Genomic DNA, 26,762 nt, shown 5'->3' on the forward strand with positions numbered 1-26,762 from the left:
TTACGTTTTTTATAATAATAATAATAATAATAATAATAATAATAATAATAATTTCCTATATTAGGTCATTTTTATTTAAATGCAAAGAAATCATTTCTTAAAATTTTTACATACCATAATTCGCTTGCATGTTTCCATTTTATTTTTAAATCCATTAATCAACCTTCTTAATTTTCATTTATTTCTTGGCATCATTTAATTACATAAACTAAGAGTTGTTTAAAATAACAATATTACTTAAAATTTATAAAATTATTATAATTAAAGACTTTCCTATTATCAACATTCATCCATCCCTATAAAACTTGCAAAGCGAAACCACTCCTGAACTTAACCACAGCCAGCCAAAGGAATTCTGTCCCTCAGCCATGGCGGAAGGGGGAAGTGTAACCCTGGAGGAGTTAAGGAAGAAATTGGAAGATTTTGGGAGGGTGAGAAACTGGGAACAGCACCACACACCGAGAAATCTCGTCCTCGCTTTGGTAACCTACCATTAATATAATGCTCGTATCATTTTAATTAGCTAGCTAGCTTCTCTGTTTAATTATGATCTTTTTGTAGGTTGGGGAGGTTGGAGAGCTGGCAGAGATCTTTCAATGGAAAGGTGAGGTGGCGAGGGGAATCCCAGACTGGGAGGAAGAGGAGAAGCAGCACCTGGGGGAGGAGCTCTCCGATGTGCTGCTCTACCTCGTGAGGTTATCAGACATGTGTGGAGTGGACCTGGGCAAAGCTGCCCTCAGGAAGATCAAACTCAATGGCATCAAGTACCCTGCTCCCGTTAGCGATGTCGAAAGCCATGAGGGTTCCAACAGCGGAGTGAAGGAGGAGCAGGTCTGAAATTGATGGAGTCTTTTGATTATGAATCTGTTGTATGAGTAGCTAGCCATGCATGAGTATCTGAAGAATAAGATGTATGATGGAACAACGTCTGTGTTCTGTTTCAGAAATGTCTTAGCTACTTTATATAAGGTTCAAGATTGGGCTACATTGTGTGAATTCACATCAAACAGTAAGTCACCTCTCTCTACCTTCAACTTCGAGTGGCATCCTTCTCCTTCCTTGTTATAGATGAAGCTCTCACCATTAGATTTGTGAGTGGATTCTAGTGACTATTGTGGTGATCACTAGAAAAAAAGAGTAATTATTCTCATTATTAATTAAAATAATCTATAGTAATTAAGTTACATTAAAAACATTCCTAATCTTTTTTTTGTTATTTTATCTTGCAAATGCAAGTTGTTTCACTGTCATATATATTTTTTTTATAGCCTAAAGGGTAAAGCACAATGATCACACAAGATTCCACAGGCTCCTTTTCATCTCAATCACCTTTTCTTTTTCTTATTAATGTTATCTTCATAAATGTTCTCTTTTTATCGAATAAATCCCGGATATTTGTTATGAGAACTCAAAATATATGTGTTTCGATGGATTCTTCTTGGTCCGCCCTACTGTTCTCCACGTAGATTTTGTCTGATAGAGCTAGTTACCTTGCTATATATCCTTTTCATATATACGGTGAGTCATAGTAGAAGGTGCCGATGGTGGCTGACAAACTCCTTTGATACTTAAGTTAGCATATATTGAAGAAGCGGAAGCATAGATGATTTAGAGCATCCACGTCAATTTTTTTAAATATAAAATTTATCTTAAATTTTATATTTTAGATAAAAAAAATTTTTACATCAGCTATCCTACCTATCTATTTCTAAATTTAGATTTCATAAATAGTACTTCTCTAGAGAATGAAATTCATTTCTTAAATATTAAAATATCATAAAATATCATAATAAAAGGACTGGATTGGATTGGATAATGAAAAATAGATATTACACAAGAAGAGAGAGAAAATAATATAAAAAATAGAAAATAATTAAAAAAATAAAGATGATAGAAATTTTAGGATAGTTGATATAATGTGTAATAAAAATGATTATTTAAATTTAATAAAGTGAATAGTTTATCGTAATTTTTAGAGATATTATAGAAAAATTGATGTTGATGCTCATAGAATACGTTACAATGAGTACTTCCTTATCTCCCGTCCCTATTTATACTAGAATTCTAGCTCACCCATTACAATCACCCACTTCGTCCCCTACCTCCATTGACTACCCATGTAATTACTCATGTCCTCCTTCCATTAACTACCCACGTCGTCCTTCCATTAATTGCCCATGTTGCCATGCTTCCATTAATTGTCAATGCGACCAAAACTATCCTTCCATGGCTCCATAACCATTCGCCCATTAAGACAACTATTACCACTTACGAGTGAAACTGTTTAGGCATCCACCCAGCAAGGAGGGATGTGTTAGGGATACTTATAAAGGGCACATGACAGGGATGTGCAGCGGGAATATTTCCAGATAGGGATGTGTAAGTACCCCGTGTTCGTTTTGATGTAATCATCCAAGTTAAGTTAGCTTTATAAAAATGTAGATCCGCTACATTAACAACCCCCCTAGTGTCGGCCCCACGGATATGGAGGGAGGTATATGCAGGTACACCGGCATCAAGCGTATGGTGGGGTAAACCCCAGGTCGTCAATTCTTGAGAATCGACCCCTGGCCATTACGCTAGAGATGTCATGCGCCCACCGTCTGTGCTACGCCCTAGGGCTTAAGTTAGGCTTTATAGATGTGATGTCTTGTATCTAAGCGTACAAGAACTTAGGAACACAAGAAGTCAAGTGGAAGACACAGCGAGCGAGAAGAATGACATGGGAAAGGAGTCGATAGGTTCAGTGCATTTGAGAGACAAGAAGTTGCGGAAGAGTACACTAGTGGATGAGAAGAACGCGCACGACGCATCCGAGTGACGCGAAGTCAGGAGGAAGTTTGCTCAAGGAGAAGACCGAAATTGAGTTTGGGTGAGAGCTCTGGACGTCCGGAGTATTACCCAAGCGACTGGATGAGAAAACAATCAATTATAAGTTGGTCGTTTCCAAGCACTCGGATCGAGTAGGATCAGCATGGAGTCCACTTTAGCAAACTCTAGGTACTCGGATTGGGTCCAGACACCCGGGAAGTCTAAAACCATTAGAGAAGGCCATTGCATAGTGAATCAACTCGACTGAGTCCAAGCGCTCAGACAGAGTCCAAGTGCCCGGGAAGTGCCATATTAGTAAACAGCTAGATTCGAATAGTAGGCTATAAATAAAGCCCTATTACTCGAAGTTCAGTACAACACACTGTATTTCATTTTCTGTAGTTCATTATGACCTTTTAACATTTGTAAGAGGATACTCCACATTCTTCAAAGAAAATCTTAGTGGAGCTTTCATTATCTTGGATTAGCAACCTCCCTGATTTAAACCAAGTAAATTCAGAGTCCTTTCTTACTTTTTTTTATGTTAATTACTTTTTATTTAATTAACATGTGTTTGTTCTTGCTAAGTTAGAAGCAAGAGAAGTTCTAATTTTGATTGTAGGCTATTCACCCCTCTAGCAGGCTAACCTAGACTTACAATTGGTATCAGAACAAGGTTTGCCTTAGAAGGACTAACCACCTACTAAAGCAACAAGACGATGGTCGAACATTCATACACTAAAGTTTAAAAGAGATTTTGATATTTTATTTACAATGAAATATAGTTTTGTAGCACCCAGAGATCAGCATGGAGAAGAAAAAGAAGAACATCTCTGGGGCAAAAAGGAGCAGGTTGACTTTGTCACCAACGATAATGCAAAGTTTTATTTGTTGAGCGTTTTATTGGCCCAAGAAGTAAATCAAATTGACACCAACAACTTAGCTAAAGAACTCTGGGAGATATTCCTGGAGCTGCACGAAGGGACCTCGGAGGATAAACTAGCAAGATGGGATTTGCTCCGAAATTGACTAACCAACCTCCAGATGGAAGAAGGAGAAAAGGTGGCTCAACTGTACATAAAGATCAAGGAACTAATCACTAATTCAACAACCTTGAAGAAATGATAACAAATCGGGATTCATTGAGGGATGCCTTAAATGCATTTCCGAGAACATCGACATGGACATTTATAGTAGATCTCTACTATATCTCCAAGGACCTCAAGGAAAGTACATTAGAAAATTTATTTTCAACTTTCAAACTTCATGAGTCTCGATGTGCAAGTCTTAAAGATATAGAAAAGTCAAACAACAACAACACCCTAAAATAAAAAAACATCAAGCCAAATTCAGAATCATCGCTCGACAAAAAATAAGAAGTGTATATGATAGGGAAATTTAAAAAGTTGTTTAAATCTAATAGTTTTGATAAGTCACAGGCTAAGAAGATTCTGCAGAACAAAAGAAAAGTATGATGCTACAACTATGATGATGAAGGATACATCAAAGATAACTGTTCAAAACTGAAGAGCAAAGAAAAAGATAAAGACAAATGATCGAAAAAGTCCAAACATAGGAATCTCAAAGCAATGTGGGACGAGTCATCATCAGAAGAGTTCTAGCTTGAGGAGTATGTTGGACTAGCACAAATGTCGATTCACCAAGAAGAGAACATCGATGAAGGAGAAGCTACTTCAGAAGAAAACAACAATGAAGGAGGAAAGTCAAACTATGAGTCCGACATGGTAAGTAAGATATGTTTTTTACCTCCTAACCAAATGTATGATGCAATAAAGATGTTATCTAGATTTTTATGCAAATTACAAACCAAGTATGTGAATTAAAAAAAGGATAACATTGACTTAAAAATTAACTTAAGCTAATGTATACCCATTAGCACACTTTAATAAAATTCCAACTAAAAATGTAAAATTAAAAGATTAAATAGAATTATTAGAAAAGAATTTTGGATGTTTAAATTTATTTTTTTTTTTACGAATTTCAAATTTTACAAATTATGGAACACTTAGTTGATATTTACAAAATCATAGAGGTCAAATTGTAAAGTGTCTAGAAATTATATTCCTAAAAATATTTAATTAATCTAGTAAACAATAATTTATTTTGGATCCTAAAATATGTTCTAATCTATTGAGTTAATTTTTATATGCATGTTTGAATTTTTTTTTATAGTTGAATTTTTTTCATTGGCTAAATTAATTGCTTCATATACTTTATCTTCGAATTAAATTATTGTTTAATTTTTTTGTAAAAATTAAATTTTTTATGTATCATTAGAAAAAATTTAAGAAATTTTTGACGGTTCAATAATTTTCTATAAATTTTTTAATGAAAATTGTATTTTTAAAATTTAAAATTTTCAAGGATTGATTTGTCTAAAAACTTAATTTTTCTATATATAAACATCATATTTTCATAGTTAGAAAAATTATTAAGATTTTTTGTAGTTAAAATCTATTTTTAAGTATTTAAATTTGAAAATGACTATTTCTATTCGAAGATATTTATCTGGTTAAAATAAAAATAATTTTTTTCATGATAAGAATACTTTTGTTTAACATTGACAAATAAATTCAGGATTTTTTCAAAAATTAAAAATAAGTTTTCAAATTATTTTTTACAAAAATGAGGATTAATTGTTAAAAATTAATATCTTTGAAAAATAATTTTAGTAAAAATACATATTCTTTAATATTCTATTTACAACCCTAGAATTTTTTTTTTCATTTTTTCTAAAACTTTTTTTCTTAATTTTTTTAATATGATCAAAGGGGGAGAAAATTAGAGAGGATAAGTTGAGGAGGAGTTTGCAACTTTGTTTTTTTTTGCAAACATGTATTTTATTGTAAAATTTAATGTTATAATTTTTTCAATTTAACTATCATTTTTTGTTTGTTGACCCTAACTTAACTTGGGTTGATACACATTAAAAAGGGAAAGATTGTAAGTACCCCGGGCTAGTTTTGATGTGATCAACTGAGTTAAGTTAGGCTTTGTAGATTTGATACCTTGTGTCTAAGTATGTAGAGACTTAGGAACATAAGAAGTCGAGTGGAAGATGTAGCGAGCGATAAGGATGACATAAGAAGGGAGTTGACTGGCTCGGTATTCCGAGGGACGATGAACTGTAAAAGAGTACACTTGTAGATAAGAAGAATGCACGCGACACATCTGATGGACGAGAAGCTAGGAGGAAGTTTGCTCGAGGAGAAAGTCGGAGTTGGATTCAGGTGAGATCAACACTGAACGATCTGAGTATTAGCCAAGTGACGAGATAAGAAAATGGTTAACTGCGAGTATGACCTATGTTAAGTTAGAGTTAATCAAAATATAAAATATTATTGCAATCAAGTACAAGTAAAATATTGCAAGTAAGTATAAGTAAAATATTTAAATTATCTCCCTCTTAAAACTCTAAATTTTTCTCCTCCTTTGATCACATAAAAAAAATAGAGCCAAGTGAAAAAATCTAAAAATTTTACCAAGAGTGATTGAAACAGCGATCAAGGTAAAAAAAAAAATTACAATAATTAGTTTTCAAATATTCAAATTTCTAAAATTTAAAAACAGGATTTGTCAAAAATAATAAGAAAAGTATTTTTGATTTTAAAAAAAAATAATTTTTTTTATCAACATTAACAAGAAATATTCATATTATGATAAAAAATAAAAAACATAATTTATTTTAAAAGAAATAATTCATTTTATACACAAACATGTATTTTTCTAGAATAAATATTAAAATATATTTTGATATTGAAAAATCTTACTATTTTTTATGAGTATGTAAAATTGAATGTATATTTGAAAAAAATTAAAATTTTTCAAAATTAAAATTTTAAGAATTTTAATATTAAAAATTAATGTTTTGGTAAAAAATTCATAGGAAATTTTGAAAATATTTATTCTAATAGAATATCTACTGCCTTATTATTATAAAAATTTTGAATAAAAAACTCTAAGAAAAAGTTTGCACGAAAAAATATTTTTCTGTGTAAAGAAATTTTAACCTAGCAATTCAATTAAATTAGAGAAAATTTAATGTTGACACAATTTTGGAACCCAATATAGGTTCCTACATACTAGATTAATAAGATATTTTTTAGGAATATATTTTTATGATACTTTTGCAATTTAACCTTTGTGATATCTAAAATACTAGTTAAACCTTTCAAAAGTTCTAAAATTTTGAATATTTGAACATGAATGATCCTCTTTCAATTTTTCTATTTGATCCTTCACCTTTCATTTTCAACCTTCAATTTATCAAAATTTTCTAATAAGCATGATTTTGCTAAGGTAACTCTTAATTTTAAATTCTCCATTTTTAATTGTGCATTTTTTGTTTCTAGTTTACATAAACTTCTAGAAAGCATCTTGATAAATTTATACAATTTATCGAAAGATAGAGAATGTACTTCACTTATCGAGTCGGTCCCGAGTTAGTCTCATTATTCAACACTTCCCCTTTATCGCTGCTTTCTTCTGAAGTATCTCCTCCTTCGTTGATGCTTATCTCTGAGGTACTATCGTCGTCTTTCTAGTGATCCGCTATTAGTGTTAGTCTGGGATACGCTTCCAGTTCGAACTCTGATGATGACTCATCCCACGTTGCTCTGAGGTTCTTGTGTTTGGTTTTATTTGGCCCTTTATTCTTCTCTTTTGTCTTGTTCTTTAGTTTTGAGCAATTGTCTTTTACGTGATCTTCTTCATTATAATTGTAGCATCTGATTTTCCTTTTTCCTCGACGAAGCTTCATTGCTTATTTCTTACCAAAGTTATTATACTTTAAAATTTTTAAAAACTTCCTTACCATTAAAGCTGCTTCGTCTAGTGATGTGTTAGAATCCAGTTCATTTTTATGGTTAGTTTTCAGGGCCAAGTTTTGAGCTATCTTTCCTTCTTTATTTCTTAAACCTGTACATCTCGACTCGTGAAGTTCAAAAGTTGAAAATAAATTCTTTAAACTACTTACCTTGAAGTCCTTGGAGATGTAGAAAGAGTCTCCACTATGGATGTCCACTCGGGTGTTCTTGAGAAAGAATTTAATGCATATCTTAGCGAGTCTCGGTTTATTACCATTTCTCCGAGATTCGTGAGTCCAGTGATCAACTCCTTGATTCTTACTTGTAGATGAGCTACCTATTATTCCTTTTCCATTAAAAGGTTACTGATTTGATTCTATAGTAGTTTTTGTCTTGCAATTTAACTCTAAGAATTTCTCCCAGAGTTCTTTTACTGATCCGTAGACATCGATTCTGTTCACTTCTTGAGACAGTAACACACTTAGTAGGTAGAATTCTAATTTGCTATTGGCTACAAAGTCATTTTGCTCTTTCTTGGTCCAAAGATATCCTTCTTTTTCTTCTCCTTGTTGATCTTTGAGTACTACAAAATCGTATTTTATTATCAAAAGAATTTTGAAATTGATTTTGAAAAATACCTCCATTCGACATTTCCAGAGTGCAAACTACCCTTCGAACTTTGGCAGGTAGATGCTTGGTTCGGCCAGTGTCTCCTTGCTTTAGCAGGCGGTTAGTCCTTCTAGAGAGGTTCGAGCTCTGATACCATTTATTGGTCCCGGTACAACCAGTAAAAGGGGGAATTGCCCTGAAATGAGAGTTAAAACTTTCGTTTGCTTCTCGAAGTTAGCAAAGACAACATAGGTTAGTTGAACAAAAATTAATTAACATAAAAGAAAAAGAAGAGACAAGATTTACTTGGTTACAACCAGAAAGATTGCTAGTCCAAGATTTTGAAAGTTCCACTAAAAATCTCTTTCTGGCGGAGTAGTTTCTTACAATAATTATGTACAAAAAATAGAAAGAAGTAAACAATAGAAGTAAATGTTGATAGGACCTTTGTGTACGGCTAGAGGGGAGGTGAATAGCCTTTCTTCAATTTTGACCTACAATTTGTTAGCGGAAGCACAAAAGAAGTAATGAAATAGAAAAGCAATAAGAAGGCAAAGCTAACTCCTCAGTTTACTTGGTCTCCACCTCCTTGAGGTGACTAATCTAAGGCGCACACACACCCAATCAAGCTTCACTATGATCTTCTCCTTTTCGATCCAAGAACGAAGGTGGAGAAACCTTTACAAGATGATCTCTTCCTCTCACAAGATTAAAGATGAGCTTAGGAAGAAGAGATTGAAAGTTTGGAGGCTTGAGGATCACTTAGAGAGCTTAACAGTATTTTTGTATCAGAAGATGTTTTCTCTGCAAGCTCTCATGCCTTATATACATGTTGCTGAAAACCCCGATACCAGTCGACTGATGAATCCATCAGTCGACTGGTAGCACCTAACGGCTACTGTTTCCACCAAATCTGTTGGGATTCTATGCGTCATCAGCCTAACGGTATTATACCAATCTACTGGTAAAAGTACCAATCGACTGGTATCTGCAGGCTGGGGGAACAGAATGTCTCTATTCACTCCCATTAACTAATCAGTTGACTAGACCAGTTGGCTGTCATAACCATCAGTCGACTGGTCCTAATTACACACCCCCACTCATCCTTTCTAGAGTTGTCCTTGAAGCCTTCTTCCTCAACTTTCGTCCCTCAGATGCACTCAAGCTCACAGTTCTTCTTCATGCCATCTTTCACGTTGCCTTGAAGTCTGCTTCCCTCAGCTTCACTCCGTTGCTCCTTGTTCGCGGTCCCTCGGATGCACTATCCTTCACCAATCTTCAAGGACCTGAACGATAAGATGATACTTTCCAAGCTTGTGTGTTTCACCAAGTCCTGCATGACTTAAGTACATATTAAAACCAATATGAAACCTAATTTAAACTCTTTGACACACACATCAAAATAATGATCGTACCAATCAATCCTAGGTTGATTGCACCAACAAATGTTTCATTTTCAAGTGTTGTATTGAACTTCTAAGACTAGAGCTTTATTTATAGTCCACTGTCGAAATAGACGTTTTGATGACGGGGCACTTCCGGTTCCCTAGACCCGATCCGAGGCCCCTTGTGGTGCAAATTTATTCGCTTCACAACGGCTTGGAGATAAAACTTTATCCTTGCCTGAGCGCTTCGATTGGTTCGGGCGCTTGGAGTGTTGCTGACGTAGATCCAAGACCTATCCAAGCTACAATGGCTCGAAGAGGCACCCTACGCTAACCCAGGGGTGGTCCTGGCGCTCTGACAGGTCTGGGCACTTGGAGTCCAAATGCTTGGATAAGTCAACTTCAAGTTGATTTGTTCGGCTTCTTCTTCGGTCACTTGGGTGATTCTCCGACCATCTAGAGTTGAGCTCACCCGAACTCAACTTTGACGTTCTCTCCTCCCGCAGTCTTCCACTCCAGCTTCTCGTCCCTCGGAAGTGTCGCGTCAGTCCTTCTCATCTGTCGGTGTACTCTTCTGCAGCTTCTCGTCCTTCGGATGCACTAAGCCGGTCGACTTACTTCCCATGCTATCATTTTTCATCTGTTGCGTCTTCCACTTGACTTCTTATATTTCTAAGTCCTTACATACTTAGACACAAGATATGAAAACATAATATACCTAATTTGACCTGATTCACCACATCAAAACCAGCTCGAGATACTTACATTGAGTTCAAAGAAGAAAACAATTGCAACTTTATTGAGTATATATATAGTGAGTGAGCATGATCAATTGATGATTGAAAAAGTACCTTTGGATATATTTTTTTACCTAGGATCAAATGTAATATTTTGGAGTTAAAATCTATGACATTATCTTCAGCAGAAGTAGAATATATAGCTACAATAGATATAATTTGTGAGCGAATTTAGATGAGAAGAATTTTTAAAGATTTAAAATTCAAGTTAGATAAGCCAACAATAATTCATTGTGACAATATGTATGTAATTGAATGACAAAGAATTCAGTCTTTCGAGCACAATCCAAGCATATTAAAATATGACATCACTTCATTAGAGATTTATTTAATCAAGAAAAAATATACATGGAATTTATTAAGACAGTTGATCAGCCGACAAACATTGACAAAAGCCGTTACAATTGATAAGTTAAACAAATTCAAGAAGCAACTCAAGATAACAAATTAAGAGGAAATATTGAATAAGATTAATTGATCATATTTGGAAATCTAGAACTGCATGGTCAAAGTATGGAAAAAAAGTACTGCATTGGAAACTTAGCAAGAGTTATTAAAGATCTGTTTGGAAACTTACCATGAACATGTCAAGCAGTTGAGAGGGAAGTGAGCAAGTAAAAGAAATATTGAGAGAGATCGTCAAAGAGTGTGCCGTAGTAACTTCTATTCCAATCAAAAATCTCTTTTCTTCAAATTTCTAGCTAGGCTTCCGCACCCAACAATTACAGCTTCCTTCCAATGGAAACCAAAGGGTTATGCAGTAATTAGGAGATGGATTAACAAGTAGCAGAAACATGACTATTCAGTTTCAATTTAGTGAAGTCGTTGCTTAGTCTTGCTTTGCATGCGTACTTTGGACTGCTTTAAATTTCTCGAACAGTATCATTCAGAGATGGTGCTAGAATTCATATATATCTATGCAGATCTAGTGTTCAGCATCAGCTGCATTACTTTCAGCAGCTTTCCCTCTGAAACACTCAACAAAAATAGGCGTTAGACACTATCATATTGGTCGATGTTTGTGTTGTTATCTTAGTATATAGTAAACACAGCACTTAGCCATGCACAAGGTCACATGGCATGCACTGCTATTTCACCAGCAAAATTATGAACTCGGCATCGCCGTGCCAACCTACTTTCCAAAAGGATGACAACTCTCAGCTATCATCAATAATAATAATAAAAATAATAATAAATCAATAAATATAATTTCTCTTATGATAGAAAATGATGTTTAGGGTGAGAAAGAGTGAGCAAGCAGTGATGTGGATCCACTGAGAAGCCTCCAACTTGAGGAAATGGATCCAAATGCCTTTGAGGGGTTCTTGTGAGTATAGAAGATTAAGTTTTAGTCATTTTAATTATTAAAAGGTTTAGCAAATGGATTAAGTGATTCTTGAAGCTTGATTTCATCTTTTTTAATTCACGTCCATGTATATACATGATAGTATATAATATGTACATGAAATACAGCTGCTACACAAGGCTAATATAATAAGTGTATTGTGTGTGTGAAGTTTTGCGTAATTATTATGTGTTTTTTTAATAATTAACTAAAAGAATAAATCACACTGTGGTAAATGTTTAACCCTGGTTAGGGTTAGAAGAATAGAATAAATAATAAAGTTAGGTTAGAGTTATGCAGGGCTTGTGAACTTTTTTCCTTTTTCTGTATTTTTCCTGCATTAAGTATTTTGGTATTTAGGAAATATTGTTTTGACTAAAGGAGCTCAAACTTCCCCTTAATTTTTTTGAAGAATTTGGGAGGAAATTTTGGCGTCCGCTCGGATCTATCTATCAATTCCTTCAATTACGTGGATCTTCTCTCAAATTGGTGATCTCTCCTTCCTTTAATTTCGGGTCTCGTCTTCGGCTTGATCCTCTGTTTTATTTTCCGTTTTTTTTTTGACTAGCAAATTTGCTCTGTAATGGCGATCAGGACACCTAGGGTTTCTAGGTTCGAAACTGGATGGAAATTCGTTTCCACTGTTTGCTAATTCGTGCTCGAGAAGCACTGCTAATCTTTGAATCTTCACTTGTTAGTGTTTCGGCTGCTCATCTATTTCTTTCGAGGAAGCCTCAGGATCTGGGAAATTTTTAGTTTTTAACCAGACACTCAGTAAAAAGAGTTTTTTTTTTTTTTAAACTTCAGTTTGCTTGTTTAATCAGTAATAATGCTAGTTCGTTTTAGCTTTGATGTGCTTAGCTGAAATGTGCTTGAGCTGTCTTCCTGAGGTTTCTGTTACTGGATCTAGTGTTCTATGGTTCGGAATATGTGCTACCTATTCTTTTTTGTTTGTTTGTTGTTGTTTGTACAGTTTGTTTTAGAAATCTCTCTCTCTCTTTTTTTTTTCTTTTTCATTGATAATGTTCGATCGTTTTGCAGGAGAAGATGATTTTTCATGTTGGCGTTGGTACATGTGTACTAAGAATTTTACATTGTGTTTTGAATTTTTCTTTTTTTAATCAAGATCATTCGTAGAGTAGGTGTAGAAAGATCGTGGTATGGATTGTAATAGAGAGGAGGCCCTTAAGGCAAAAGAAATTGCAGAAAAGAAATTCAGTGCTAATGACATCAACGGTGCAAAAAAGTCAGCTTTGAAGGCGCAAAGCCTCTTTCCATCACTTGAAGGCATACACCAACTGATTTCCACTATGGATGTTTATCTTGCAGCAGAAAAGAAGATTCATGGAGAGAACGACTGGTATGCAATTCTATCTGCAAATGCCTCAACAGACGAAGAGACACTGAAGAAACATTACAAGAATTTGTCACTACAGCTCCACCCTGACAAAAACAAGTCTATAGGGGCTGAAGGTGCTTTCAAACTAATTTCACAAGCTTGGAGTGTGTTGTCTGATAAGGACAAGAAAATGACATTTGATCAGATGAGAAATGACAATGGCTTTTGTAACAAATCTTCTCGACTGCATGGTGGTAATTCTGTCAAAAATACAGCAAATGGTTTGTACTCATTTTCCAACACCACAACATCTAGCAAAAGGGCTCGCAAGAGCAAAACTGCTGCCCCTCAAGCTCATCCTGTTAATCTGAACACATTTTGGACATCATGCAGTAGATGCAGGATGCAGTATGAATACCTCAGGATATACCTTAATCACAATCTCCTCTGTCCAAATTGTCACCAAGCCTTCATGGCGATTGAAATTGGAATTCCTGGTAATGCAGCAGATTCTTCTCTTCATTGGCCAACCAAGCAGCACCAGCAAAACTCAAACCATAACTACACTGGTAAGAATGGATATAGTTCTGAATCCAGTACCTCCACATTTCACAGGACAGGAACATTGGAATTCCAGCATGCTGCAAATTTTGAGTCTTATAATCATCAAAACTTTCATTGGAGCACTTTCACAGGATCAAGTGTGACTACTGGTACAACAGATTCTTCATTTCACACTGCTTACGGAAACCACAAGAAATATGAAAAGATGAGAAGAAAGTATGAGAAGGCACAAGCAGCAGCTCGAAGGGAAGAGTCTGTCCGGACAGATGTACATGTCCACAAGAGCTCAGCTAATGGTTCTGGAAGTTATGCTACTGGCCAAGAGCAGCCTATTTTTAATGTTGGCCGACCAGAAAAGAAGAGAAACAAGCCTGATGAAAGCATTAATTATCATCCAAGAGGTGCAACAGAAAATTTTCCCGCTTGTATTGATCAAAAAATTAGTTCTGCTTTTAACCTTCCTAGATCTAAAATCGTTGCTAGACATGATTCTTTCAGGGAGTTCCCAGTAGTTAATATCCGGGATATATTGATAGAGAAGACTAAGATGGCAGTTTGTATCAAGTTAAAAGAATGGAAGTTATCTAAAACAAAAACGTTGAAAGGAAAGAACCAATTAAAGCAGAAAACTGGTCAAGAAACAGCCGAAGCACACAAAAATAAAGGTGGGCAAACACTTCTATATAATTCTGGTATGAAGGAAACAACCAACGACCATGATGCAAACTTATGTGAGAAAATCCCTAGACCTGTATCAATTGATGTACCTGATCCTGATTTCTATGACTTTGATAAGGATCGCTTGGAAAGGACTTTTGAAGGAGACCAGGTGTGGGCTACATATGACAGTGAAGATGGCATGCCTCGGCTATATGCCATGGTTCAGAAAGTTCTGTCTCGTAGACCATTCAGAATTCGCATGAGTTTTCTTACTTCTAAGTCCAACCATGAACTAGGGCCAATTAGATGGGTAGCCTCTGGATATGCAAAGACATGCGGAGATTTCAGGGTAGGTAGATATCGTATAAGTGACACAGTTAATATATTCTCCCATAGAGTTAGATGGGAGAAGGGGCCCAGAGGAGTAATTAGAATTCTTCCCTGTAAAGGTGAAATCTGGGCCTTATACAAAAATTGGTCTGTAGATTGGAATGAGCTCACACCGGATGATGTAATATACAAATATGACATGGTGGAAGTACTTGATGAGTATCAAGAAGAATATGGTGTTACTGTCATGCCTTTGGTGAAAGTTGCTGGTTTCAAAGCAGTGTTCCATAGACATATGGATCCAATCAAGGTTAAGCGGATAGCAAGAGAAGAAATGTTCCGTTTCTCACATCAGGTTCCTTCTTATTTGCTAACAGGTGAAGAAGCTCATAATGCTTTGAAGGGCTGCCTTGAATTGGACCCTGCAGCAACACCTGTTGAACTTCTTCAGGTTATTACTGAAGTAATGGAAGATGTGAGTATGGAATTGAATGAACAACAATCAGGTAAGTGATTCTGAATCTGTGACGATCAACCTTCAGAATCAAAACTTTTCTGCTTGTCGTGGAAAGAATAGAAAAAAATGTGTGACTCAAACATAGTGGTTGTTTTCTAAAGACTGAAGCCTCATTGATCTTTTAAGCTCCTCATTATCTCTTTTTTATGATTGCTTGGACTAGGAATGTCAGGGTAGATGAGTTGCTCACAAATCTTGCTTGACAATGGCTATTGGTATATCTAATCATTAACTTTTTCTCCATTTGGAGTTTTCTTGTGATAGCTCTTGATTTCAGGCTGACAGTGTTCTAATGTTAAAACTTAATTTCACCATTGAAAGGCAAGCATATTATTTGCTGCTTTAACATAACAATATCAGCTAATTGATTGCTTGTGAAAATCCTAGGAGACCTTCTCCGTCTGTCTCTAATGTTAAAATTTAATTTCACCCTTGAAGGCCAAGCATATTATTTCTTCAAAATTTGATTGATGTTTAACATAACAGTATCAGCTAATTGATTGCTTGTGACAATCTTAAGATACCTGCTCCATCTGGTTCCTTATATCTTCACACATTCCATATTTCCATGCATTTCTTTCAGACGCACTTTAATTTTTCACCTTAGCCAGCAATTTTTAACATTAACTTTATTTACTCATTGTGAAGGATGAAACACTGAGCTGTATTTTTTTTTTTCTTTCAGTAACATCTGCACATAAACAAATCCGAATTCAACATAACATCTAAAAACAGTTCATGGTTGATGCATGTGGAAAGCATTCTTAAAGTAATCCAAGTGCAAATTCTTTGTTTTTTCTTAATGCCCAATCATAGTTGGTTGTACTAATTTTTCTCAATGATTGACAACGAATATACTTCACCTTGTAATGATCCACTATGAAAAGTTAGACTTGGATCATCCTGCCATTTCCATGTGATCTGTTTTATTTTCAAATAGAAGGTGTCCTTCCTCAAGGTGCAATGACCTCCTTTAATCTCATAGCTATTAGAACAATAGTTTGTATTTCTTTTGTTTTGTTATAGATGGCCATTGTTCTGATTTCCTAGTTAAGAAAGTAAGTGGGCATTGTTCTCAGAAAAGTATTCTTTTTCACTGTGTATTACTATGTTCGAATAGCAGTCATATCTTCAGCACTTAGGCTACTAGTCTCTGCACTCTTTCAAGATCAATAATCTACTCTTAGTTCATGAAAGATTGCTGTACTATCCATAGACATAGTGCAGAAATTACACACTTCCTAATTTATTAATGATATACATTGGCACCATAATAACTTGCCACACTTGCATCTTTTCAAGCTAAAAGTAGTAGCTACACTCTCAAAAGCATGGAGTAGAAAGCATATTAATACCATCCAACATCTTAAGCATATACTAGTGAAACTGCATCTTCCACACAAAGCTAGCTTCTAGCACTCTGCTGCTGCAAACAAAGCTGAAATAACTACTAACATCATCACTGATGCTTTTCTTGCTGACTTCATCGCCTTGCGCCTGATGGCGGCTCATGCAGTTTCTCTGCTGCAGTATCACCAAGAGGCTGAACCTGTGCAACTCCATGGACAGGCTCCATTTGGTTTGGCCCTGAAGGAACAGACCTCTCCATTGGAATCACATACTGGTTGTCACCATGCTGCTGTGCAACTAGAGTAGCAGAAGCAATCTGCACACGCTTATAGGCACTCTTCAGTGCAGTGCTTGTTTGGCTGCCCTTCTCAACTCTGATTCCCATTCCATTGCCTGCAGAGACGGCCAGAATAACTGCTACGGTGCAAAGTAGTAGACTCTTCGCCATTTCTCAAGTTTCCGATGCTCTGGAGTGGGTGAGTCTCTGAGCTTTTTGTAGGCTCTTGATGTGGGAGGAAATGATAGCATAATCGACACATGAGTGCTTCCGAGAAATATAAAAAATAAAAATTAGCAAGTCATGTGTTTGTTTAGCTTATTTAAACTTAGCTACATTGTTCGTCATCTACTTTAATTAGGTACAGACCACTATTCTAGTTTGTGAAGCTCTGTTGCTTCTTCTAATTAATTAGGTTTGGTGGCACTTTGCCTGTCACTTGGTTTAGTTTTCGTCTAATTATTGATCATTGCTGTTCTCAGTCTGTAGATGTCAGAACAAGCAATTAGTCCTGGTGTAAACAATTTATACTGTGGTCGAACAGCTTAGAACATATTACCACTCACTTCGTGTCATGTTCAGAGGACTTTAAAATGTTAATGGCTGCAATTCTTTTTGACCAAGAAAAGCATGCTAAATGTTGGCGTTGAGTTTGATTAATACGTTACGCAATTTAGTGAGGTGACACATGATCATCCTTTTTTTCCTTTTTCCCAGGTTTGTTAATTGTACTAAATACATTGTAATGAGAATGAGTTGAGTTGGCTCAGAAGCTATAATTCAATCAATTTGCCTCCTCGATTTAGCTGACTCAATACCCACTTATAGTCCAAGTTACACAAATTCTTAGACGCAAACTTTGGATGAGAATTGGTGCTTGAAAATTCACCATTTATATAATCTATCTGCTTTCTACCCAATCATCCACACCCCTTAAAGGTTGCAACCAGTTAAACAAAGGTGAAATGCTCCAACAACCATCAAATCTAGCAGTCAAGAATCAATAAAGAATTGTTCACTAATTATCACTGGAAGGATGAATGAGCTTTATTGAGACAGTGCTCAACGTACCATTATCATCCTTAGAAAAGTGAGGACACGCATTCTTAAAGCTCAAATCCAATTGGGTACCTGCATAGCGTTTCTTATAATTGAATGTAATGTGGAGCACCCACTCGAGAACAAATCAAATTAAAGATTGAATAAGAAATCTTTGAACTCGGCAAGTGCCCGGAAAATCACTAAACTTAGCAGGATCATTAGCTTTGATTTAAAATTACATCCCCCATGATGAGTTGTCTCCTTACATGAAGCTTCCTTTCACTCTCTTAGTGGAACACATGGAGAAGCCCCTCGCTTGGTCCCGCGAAAGCTAGGCTTCACCTTAGCAATAATATCTACAGAAGCGAAAAAGACATGTAGTGGTGAAAGATTTGGTGTCTTCGCCCTCTCAACTCGTTGGGCAGATGTGCCAATAAAATCTTAGATTACCTATTTGGCCCGGAATGCCAGTTTAATGGAAATGTTTCTCTTCTTATTTCTGCAAACTAAAACCTGGAATCGAGGCAGCAAGCAATCGATTCAGTATTCAGATGTTCATCGGGACAGAATGAAAACTAGAAAATTGGAGAGACTAATGGCAGATGATCCTTCTAGTCAGACCAAAAAAAAAAAAATCTTGTTTAGACCACTGGAAGCTCACCACTGTCACTGATGGCAACCCTCTTCTTTGGCCGATCTCCACAGTCGTCTCTTGAGACTCAATCAACTTCACCATGTCCATACCATCAAGAACTTCACCACGGTCTGTCGAAGTTTGTTTTCTTTTCCCCAGAATAGCAATGATGTTGAACGTTCAAATACTTAGCTCAGTGGTGCATTAAGTCTTCTAGAGTAATCACATTTAAAAACTGAATTTTCAGGGCGGACAAAAATAACAGTCAGAAATCTAGTTCAGGGAAATAGTTTTATGAAACTGTAATACATCAAGGAAAAAATGTTTTAAAGAATCCATTGATATTATATATGCTAAAGGGGCTAATTCCAAGATAAGCAGAAGGTCAAAAAAACAATGCACCAGAACAAGAAAGACTACTAACACGAAGGTTAAAACTTATTGGCTTTTATCAGCAAGGAATAGGCTGCATTGAATGCTCTTGCGTATAAGATGTCGCAGTGGGTTCTTACAGTAAGACAGTCATGTTATAATTTTGGGGCAATCAGTAAACAAATCTAGAGTGACTGTATCTAGGAGAACAATGACACTGTGTGACAAATGGTACAGCAATCTATTGCATCATACTAAGAGGCATTGTTTCTTGTGAGTTGATGAAGGTTAACCATGATAATTACACTATTACCACGCCAACAGGATAAATAAAACACAGGCCGGTGAGGATTCTCCTCTAGACAGATTGATGTATAAGAGGTTAGGAAAATTAAACTACCTTACCTCTATTTCAAGAAGCCTCACTCATCCAAAGAACCAAACCCCTAATGTATTGTAATGATATTGAAGGCAGAAAAAACTTAAAAGAGGGGAAAACAACATTTTGTCGTCAATCTATTGGCTCCCCTCTCAATAACTTTATCCCAAGCTAATGCTCCAACATCCAGCAGACAAGTAACGATATTTTCCTAGGACAATAGGTAAGTTATAAAATCCATATTAAATTCAATTCAGAATAAGATAAAACACAGTATAACTTAACAAACATCTCAGTGGAATTATTAATATTTTTTTCAGTTAATGAGATATCATCACATAAATAAATCAGTATGATATTGCCAGATACCTTTCAAAGTGTCCAGAAGGGGGAAAAAACACCATTCTAACTGAAATAGTTTATTGCATGGAAAATTTGCAAAATACTAGAAGCAAATTTCAGAAATCAATACAAGCATAACTTTACCTTCACAGTGCAAATGAAGAACTGACTTCCGTTAGTGTTAGGTTCTGCATTTGCCATACTAACCACTCCTGGTCACACATGAACCACTGGCAACTCAGAGTAAATATAAGCATCTTTTTATCCATATAATACAGTTATAATAAATGCCTCATAATGTTCAGCTTACACTTTGACGTTTTCATCTTTAAATGTGCGGCCATAAATACTTTTACCACCAGTCCCCTGAAATTCAACAATAAAATTTTCTAATAAACAATTTACCTTGTGTACATCGACATAAAAATTAACATGCAAAAGTGACTCTTTACGGCTAACCCATTTTTTTCAAGAAGACTTGTAATAGATCTCTATCAGAAAGTTGTGATAAAGAAATGGTTCAGTCTGCTAAATGATTTCCATGTAAAATTGATCTTTCTTTCATCGGAATTGATATTGCTCTGCAAACTTAAAAATGCCCACACAGTATTTAACAATAAAGACATCGATAACCAACTAAATAGAAAATACTAGCTTCATTATTGAGGAACTTGTTAGGTACTTCCTAAGTAAATCATATACCAAAGTGCTATCATTTAAGTATATAAGAAGACTCCAAGATTATGTGCTACTGAGCATTAACACCACAGTTGAACAGGATGATACATGAGCCAGGAGGTATACATGATGACTTTTCTGCTGTATAAATTCATTGAACCAATTTATTCACTAACTTCAGTTAATGTAGTATTTAACATCCCTATGAGTTTCTCAAGAGAGACGTTATAAAAAAGACATCATATATTACTGTAGTTATACCATCTACTATCAATGACTTAATCTAAGTTCACTTATGTAAACATGTCGGATCATGTAACTTGTACAAGACTGGCAAACATATTATTATTTATCCTTGAGATTGTTCTTACAAGTTCCTGGATATTTATTATATATCCTTACATAAGCTTTGTATGCTCGGTATGACTTGTTGAAGTTCTTTCAATAATATGATATGAACAAATATTATTTAATACTGCTGCACCGTTTTTTGGTCAAGAAAGTTTTCCATTTCAAATTTTCAATCCGTTTGTGTGATATATTCTTTCTTTATAACCGACCTTAAAGTATTAAACTCATGAGACTACTTTCACTATTTACACATCCACTCTCAAATCAGCAGCAGCAGCACCTACATTTCCTTCGTCGAAGTCTCCTCCTTGAATCATGAAACCCTTGATCACGTGATGAAACGAAGATCCCTTGTACCCGAAGCCCTTCTCACCTGATCAATGCGCAACAGCAAAATGCATTCACTGCCAAACGAAGCAAATAAAAAGGAAAAAAAGAAAAGATATTTCAGAGGATGAAGGCAACCTGTGCAAAGAGCACGAAAGTTTGGCTTCAAAAATTCAAAATGTTAAGAACCAGAGCAGGGAAATCTCTTTATCCATCGAAATCGTCAAACCCTCAGCTCCGCGCGAGGCGAAATCGTGCAGCGGGCTTTTCATGGGAAACCGGGCGCTGATCGGAGACCGAAGGAAGACGAAAATTCCGGTCTCGGACAGGATTTCAGGCCCACGAAGACGTTGGAAGGACTCAGAAGTGGATGCCGGGAAGAGATGCATTGAACACCAGCAACTTTTGGGCGTACGCCCGCCTGGCACAGAGAGAGAGAGAGATTGTAACGAGCGGAGGGTAAGGAAGAAGCAGAGGGAAAGGGATAGATTCGATTACGATGGAGGTCAACGAAGCCGCCATCGGCGAGGAACTAGGGAAGATGGCGAAGGTGCCGTGGGTTTCAAGCAGCTCGAACCAGCGCCTGAAGAGATGACAAGGAAGGCGGCAGAAGAGCAGCTAAAAGATTGGGCTTTCCCGATGCTATATATATATATATATATATGTGCCAATAATGGGCCTATAATGGGCTCAATTACTAAGTTTATTAGAATATGGATTGGATTAATTTGCAAACGAAGAAAAAGGAGCAATGTTCCTTTTTTATATAAAAATTTAAAATTTTATATCAATACTATTAGGAGAGGCGATTTAATCTTATTATTTGGGAACAATATTGGGCAAATGGATCAAACAAAAAATATTTAATTTGTATTTTAAATTATCAAATACAAGCCGAACTCAAACATATTTAATAATTTTTTTCAAATTAAATTTAAACCCATAATATTTTATTTGATTGTTCATGAATAATCAAATTCTAATTATTTGTATATAATTTTAATTTAAATATATTCAAATTAAAATTCAAATAATTCAAGTTGAATTCGAATTTAAATCATTTTAAATTATAATTCAAATATACTCAAATCAAGTTCAAACCATTCAAATCGAACTTAAATTTTATTTTGAATTAAGCACGAGTCAAAATTATTTATATCTTCAAACTTTGAATATCATATATATTTATCAGACACAAACTCAAATATTAATATATTTTATATTATTCAACTTAATATTTTTTGAACTCGAACTCAAATATCAATATTTTTATATTATTTGACTTAATTTAATTCATTTACACTCCTACGTGTAGCAATGCAAGAATACAATGGAGATTGTTTTTTTTTAAACCTAAAAATTAGGAAAAATAATGAAGGGTCTATTGCATGAAAAAAAAATAATTAATGAAAAAAGTAAAATATAATTATTTTATTTGCATTTAGGTTGATTATTTAACTAATGTTTATGGCATGAAAATTATCAAAACATTGATTATTACTCTCTTGACATTTTTTATTTTAAGTTTAGAATTTTCTTAGCATTGATTAAATCAAGAAGGGTATTTTGCAGTTACCGACTGTACTAACCTGCAGGGGGCTGTTTGGTTCTGTTTTAGATATTTAGATAGATAGACAGTACAACTGAGACAGCATCAATATTATCATATTAATTTACAATTAACATAAACAAATTATGCAGACTAAAAGAGTGAGACTATTTCTGACTCAAACTCATGACCTCTAAATTATAAGACAATAACTTTACTGTTAATTATACAAGACGTTTAAAAAAATTGTAGTGCATAAGTGAAGGTATTCTCTGCTACTAGGCATTCTCTTCCCATACCAGGAACCAGATTCAATACTATCAACAAAGGATATCACCAACTCAGCACACGAATTTCGGTAAAACCACAAACAGGAAGACGTCTCTGGTAATGAAACAACTCAATATGTCAGCCGATTTTCACTTACTGCCATCAAACAACATGGCAGATCCCACTCGCTGACGGAGAGAACAATCGCCTAGTCAATCACTCTACAATATAGAGCAAGAGCAAGAGCAAGTCATCTTTGGCAACTCTTCGACCTTCTTTTCTGGGGGTGTTACAAAAAGTGAATAAGAGGAAACATTTTTGAAAATAAGAAGAAAAATAGTGAGAAAGTTATATTTAAAGATTGCTAGCAAGTAATTAGGAGGAAATATATCATTACTCTACCAATACACGCTGTAATTAAACATCATACTACTAGCTCGCGGGCATTCATTTTTCCTTAATGTTTACCAGTGATTTTTCGTGATGGTATCTATCAACATATTGTTGGCTAAGGTTAATAGAAGTAAGCCTACCAATTCTTTTCTGTTAATATAATACAATTTTGTTCTGCAAGTAGATGGTCCTATATTATTGCAACTTAACCAAAGTAGTGTCGCATGCTCACTATCAATTGAGATCAGGATGTAAACAAGAGCACATGCATTGGAATTTAGGTAACCAACCGACTAACAATGACAAATCGAGATAAGACGCAGTAGTAAGATTTTCAGATCACAGTAGACTAGATTCAGCCCACTTTTTCTCAGTTTAAAGATACTAAATGCATCAAAAGAATTGGACTGCCCATAGTGTGCAACAGATATAAGGCCCACATTAACATTTCCAGATTACCTGTTTTTGTTTTAGTCAATGTAGGTTGCACAATGACATGCATCGTAATAACTCCTTCTGAGAACTCACCAAAAGGTGATCGACACTGGCCAATCGTTGTTCCATTCTCTAATACTTTGCCAGCATTTATCAGTTTGACATCATTTGCAACTTTTGGTACCATTTTCTTGTCTACAAAAAACAACGCAAGGCTAACTTATACAATCGTGCTATGCAACAAGAAGAGGCTAACATGTAAAACCAACAAAAGAAGGAAAACAACATGTAGATGAAGAAACATAATTTGGTGAGCATGTATAAGGAACAAAAATGGACACATGGTTTAAAAATAAAGAAAGAAAGAAAGAAATACACTCCCTCCCAGTGATCATCTGAAATAAACCACTACAAAATTTTCAAATACTTGCATGTAAGTCATACAGTGCCACTTTTGTTTTGATTATATTTAGGTTAAAGCATCTTATATGATGTGTTTGCTTCTTTGGTAACACCAAAAAAGCTCACTTTATAAGATACGGTCATTTCCGTTAAGGAGAAAATCTTTCTTAGTAAATGACTTAATAACAAAGTAAAACAACCAGTAGTAGCAGGAGATTTCTTCTGCCTAGCAAGGAAAGATCAACACCAATGACTACAATGTCAAAAGAACAAATGGGCATCCAACAAACTGTACGACGATAATCTGCAGCAAGGTTCTATCATGAGACATCTGGAATGACATCCCACTATATTCCTTACCCACAATCGACACTAACTAATATCTAGAAGAGAAAAGTCATTATCAAGAATATCCATTACGGTCCTAGATTCAACACCATTTGCTGCCATTTGAAGGGGCAAGCTTCGAGGTATACTGCTTAAAAAGCTTCAAACTAGGTGATACAGAGCCGTGCAAAAAACTAACAAGGGAATAAGATGCAATAACAAGTAAAATTAGCAAAGTTAACTAGGACCTAGTCTTAGTCATTTGTGTTGAGATTTCACAACTTCATGGTGTTTGAAACAACGTTCTAATGCCTGAATTCCAAGATCATATGAGTTCTGTGGCAGGGTTCAGGGTTGATCGCTCATACAAATTTGAGAAACCAATTGAAATTTTACTAATAAGAAAGGTCATTCTTATGGCTTACAACTAGTTGCCTGGTAGACAAGTAACAATGTTAAACAAAGTTATAGTCCACTTTGATCCACAACGTTATATGGAGCACTATGAATCAAAAAAAAAAAAAAAAAAAAAAAAATAGTTGTCAAAGCTGAAATTTTGTAGAGAGAGCGAGCACCGAATCTACCAAAATAAGGATTTTGACATCCAAAGATTTAAGAACTAAGAACGAAAATGGAAACAAAAGGCTTCCTCTCATCGTAAATTATAAAGAAAGAAGAAGAAAACGCACATATTAATTTGATAAGAATGGAAGACAAGGAAAGCGAGACTCGTACCTCGCGGCCACTCGGAGATTATCCTTTCTTTGAGCATGGCGACAGTCGAAGAAGAAGAGTAGCGAACAGGGCCGATGTCTGACCCATCATATAGCCGGAACTTGAGCTCGACCAGATCTTCTTCCGGCATTTACTCTCTCCGATCTAACACCCACAAGAAGAAACCGTCCAAGACATCGACTATAAAAACCCATCGACCAAAGACGAACTCCACAAAATCAAGCGACGAGGAGAAAACAAACCTTTCGCGGCGGAATCGAGCAAGGACAGTGAGAGACCGTTGAGCCAAAGCAAATGGACGGGGACAAATCCGACTTTGTAAGAGAGATCTCGCAAGGAGGCAAGGAGCTCGATCGCTAGGGTTAGGGTTCCAACTGAAGCATTCGATCCGAAGATTAGGCAAAGGAAAAGATACAACAGGAGAAGACGATGGAATCATTTCAACTTTCCAAAATAATAAATTCGAATATTTATTGTTCCAACCATGATGATGATATCCGATAATTGCTGGTTATAATATTTTTTTTAATAGATATTTTGTCATTTATTCAAAAACAAGTGGACCGAGAATCAGTTAATAACAATTTTTTTTTTGGAATCTTTAACGTTGAAGTTATAATAAAATTTATAATTGATTTCGATGGATAAAGATTTATTGTATAATTCTAAAATTGTATATTATAATTATTCTTATCATATTAATAAGTTTGTAATTATTTTTTTTGCGCCAAACCTTCTTCTTTAATATACCAAAAATATGAGGGCTGATTACCATTTTTTCAAAAAAAAATTTATCTCAAATAGGTTCTTTTTGCATATATTTATATATTATTCCCGGTAAGTGATTCAACGATGTCAATACCTTTCAATAATATATTATAATAATAATTAAATTAATTATGACGGTCATAATATATGCACAAATAAGATTATTGGATTATGACGCCAGCTACGGTACAGTAAAGAAATATTAAATTATCATCCAGATACATGGTGATCCCCAATTAAAAATATAATTATAAAACTTTTAACTATAAAATATTATACTGCTGGGCCCTTTATTATAAATGCTTCTCAATTTATCCTATTATTAAGTCATGGAGAACTTTTATTTTTATAGTATAGATCAAGCATCCTGATTTAATGTTATTTGATTTAAATTTTATTAATGATTATAATTATTACAAATACTACTACAACTGTACGAATAGTGAACTAGTATTTATGATTATAACTATTGTAATTTACAACAACGGTACGGATGGTGAATAACTTATAGTAGTTGATAAATGATATTACAGTAATTTTAAAAAAAAATATTATTACAGTAATTTACAAAAAAAAAAAAAAAAATGTATATTGCATTTATCAAAAGACGTAAGGTACTTTTATTTATATCAAATGATGTAGATAAAAAAATTCATTTTCTATATTACCCCTCTGATAATATGTCAATCTCCTCTTTTCAATCATCATTTTTTAAACATCCAAGCCACAAATTAAATTGAAAATTATTTTATAGTTCGGATGCACGTCCTCTCACTATCTCTCTCCCTCCATCCCTCTAGCTTGGTCTTATAAACACGAAAGAAATATGAACTTCTTTCACTTGTCATCCTTCTCGTGCTAGTTGGCGGGATTGCAAAAGACCAGTTAGGGTTTAGGGAGATTGGCGTAAGAGTTACAAGAGGAATCCAAAGGACAACAGCAGTTAAAA

General features: G+C 35.0%; 3 protein-coding genes and 1 long non-coding RNA gene across 9 annotated transcripts; 2 read left to right on the plus strand and 2 right to left on the minus strand.

Moving 5' to 3' along the window:
• The first annotated feature begins 338 nt into the window (after positions 1-338).
• On the plus strand, positions 339-977 carry LOC121982896 (dCTP pyrophosphatase 1-like). The gene is made up of 2 exons (XM_042535912.1): positions 339-482; positions 562-977. The coding sequence occupies exons 1-2, from the start codon at positions 369-371 to the stop codon at positions 835-837; spliced, it is 390 nt and encodes a 129-aa protein (XP_042391846.1). The 5' UTR covers positions 339-368; the 3' UTR covers positions 838-977.
• An 11,098-nt stretch (positions 978-12,075) lies between these two features.
• On the plus strand, positions 12,076-17,198 carry LOC121980577. 3 transcript variants are annotated; one of them, XM_042532672.1, is made up of 3 exons: positions 12,076-12,288; positions 12,815-15,172; positions 16,714-17,198. In XM_042532672.1, exons 2-3 carry the CDS (start codon positions 12,934-12,936, stop codon positions 16,728-16,730), a joined length of 2,256 nt encoding a protein of 751 aa, XP_042388606.1. In that variant the 5' UTR covers positions 12,076-12,288; positions 12,815-12,933; the 3' UTR covers positions 16,731-17,198. The 3 variants fall into 3 exon arrangements, with proteins under 3 accessions (XP_042388606.1, XP_042388605.1, XP_042388607.1); XM_042532671.1 differs by having other exon boundaries at positions 12,076-12,262; XM_042532673.1 differs by having other exon boundaries at positions 12,076-12,262; positions 12,916-15,172.
• LOC121980578 lies at positions 15,824-21,562 on the minus strand. 4 transcript variants are annotated; one of them, XR_006111597.1, is made up of 7 exons: positions 21,433-21,562; positions 21,073-21,355; positions 20,892-20,980; positions 19,889-19,944; positions 19,723-19,808; positions 18,513-18,720; positions 15,824-18,364 (listed from the first exon to the last, which is right to left on the minus strand). It is a non-coding gene; the product is annotated as an uncharacterized LOC121980578 (long non-coding RNA). The 4 variants fall into 4 exon arrangements; XR_006111598.1 differs by having other exon boundaries at positions 15,824-18,207; positions 18,302-18,364; positions 19,889-20,980; XR_006111596.1 differs by having other exon boundaries at positions 19,889-20,980.
• Positions 21,563-22,541: 979 nt separating this feature from the next.
• LOC121980579 (membrane-anchored ubiquitin-fold protein 4-like) lies at positions 22,542-25,508 on the minus strand. The gene is made up of 4 exons (XM_042532675.1): positions 25,288-25,508; positions 25,046-25,189; positions 23,606-23,776; positions 22,542-23,033 (listed from the first exon to the last, which is right to left on the minus strand). The coding sequence occupies exons 2-4, from the start codon at positions 25,173-25,175 to the stop codon at positions 22,975-22,977; spliced, it is 360 nt and encodes a 119-aa protein (XP_042388609.1). The 5' UTR covers positions 25,176-25,189; positions 25,288-25,508; the 3' UTR covers positions 22,542-22,974.
• Between the last annotated feature and the right edge of the window lie 1,254 nt (positions 25,509-26,762).

The sequence above is a fragment of the Zingiber officinale genome, chromosome 5A (genome assembly GCF_018446385.1).
Source record: "Zingiber officinale cultivar Zhangliang chromosome 5A, Zo_v1.1, whole genome shotgun sequence".
Classification (NCBI taxonomy): domain Eukaryota; kingdom Viridiplantae; phylum Streptophyta; class Magnoliopsida; order Zingiberales; family Zingiberaceae; genus Zingiber; species Zingiber officinale.

Bases quoted from the DNA above. Each gene is read 5' to 3' on its own strand.
- LOC121982896 (XM_042535912.1), top strand. From the start codon at position 369: ATGGCGGAAGGGGGAAGTGTAACCCTGGAGGAGTTAAGGAAGAAATTG. The intron at 483-561 runs GTAACCTACCAT...ATCTTTTTGTAG, and splicing joins GAAATCTCGTCCTCGCTTTG to GTTGGGGAGGTTGGAGAGCT.
- LOC121980577 (XM_042532672.1), top strand. From the start codon at position 12,934: ATGGATTGTAATAGAGAGGAGGCCCTTAAGGCAAAAGAAATTGCAGAA.
- LOC121980579 (XM_042532675.1), bottom strand. From the start codon at position 25,175: ATGCCGGAAGAAGATCTGGTCGAGCTCAAGTTCCGGCTATATGATGGG. The intron at 23,777-25,045 runs GTACGAGTCTCG...TGTTTTTTGTAG, and splicing joins AATCTCCGAGTGGCCGCGAG to ACAAGAAAATGGTACCAAAA. The intron at 23,034-23,605 runs GTAATCTGGAAA...TAACACCCCCAG, and splicing joins ATTGACTAAAACAAAAACAG to AAAAGAAGGTCGAAGAGTTG.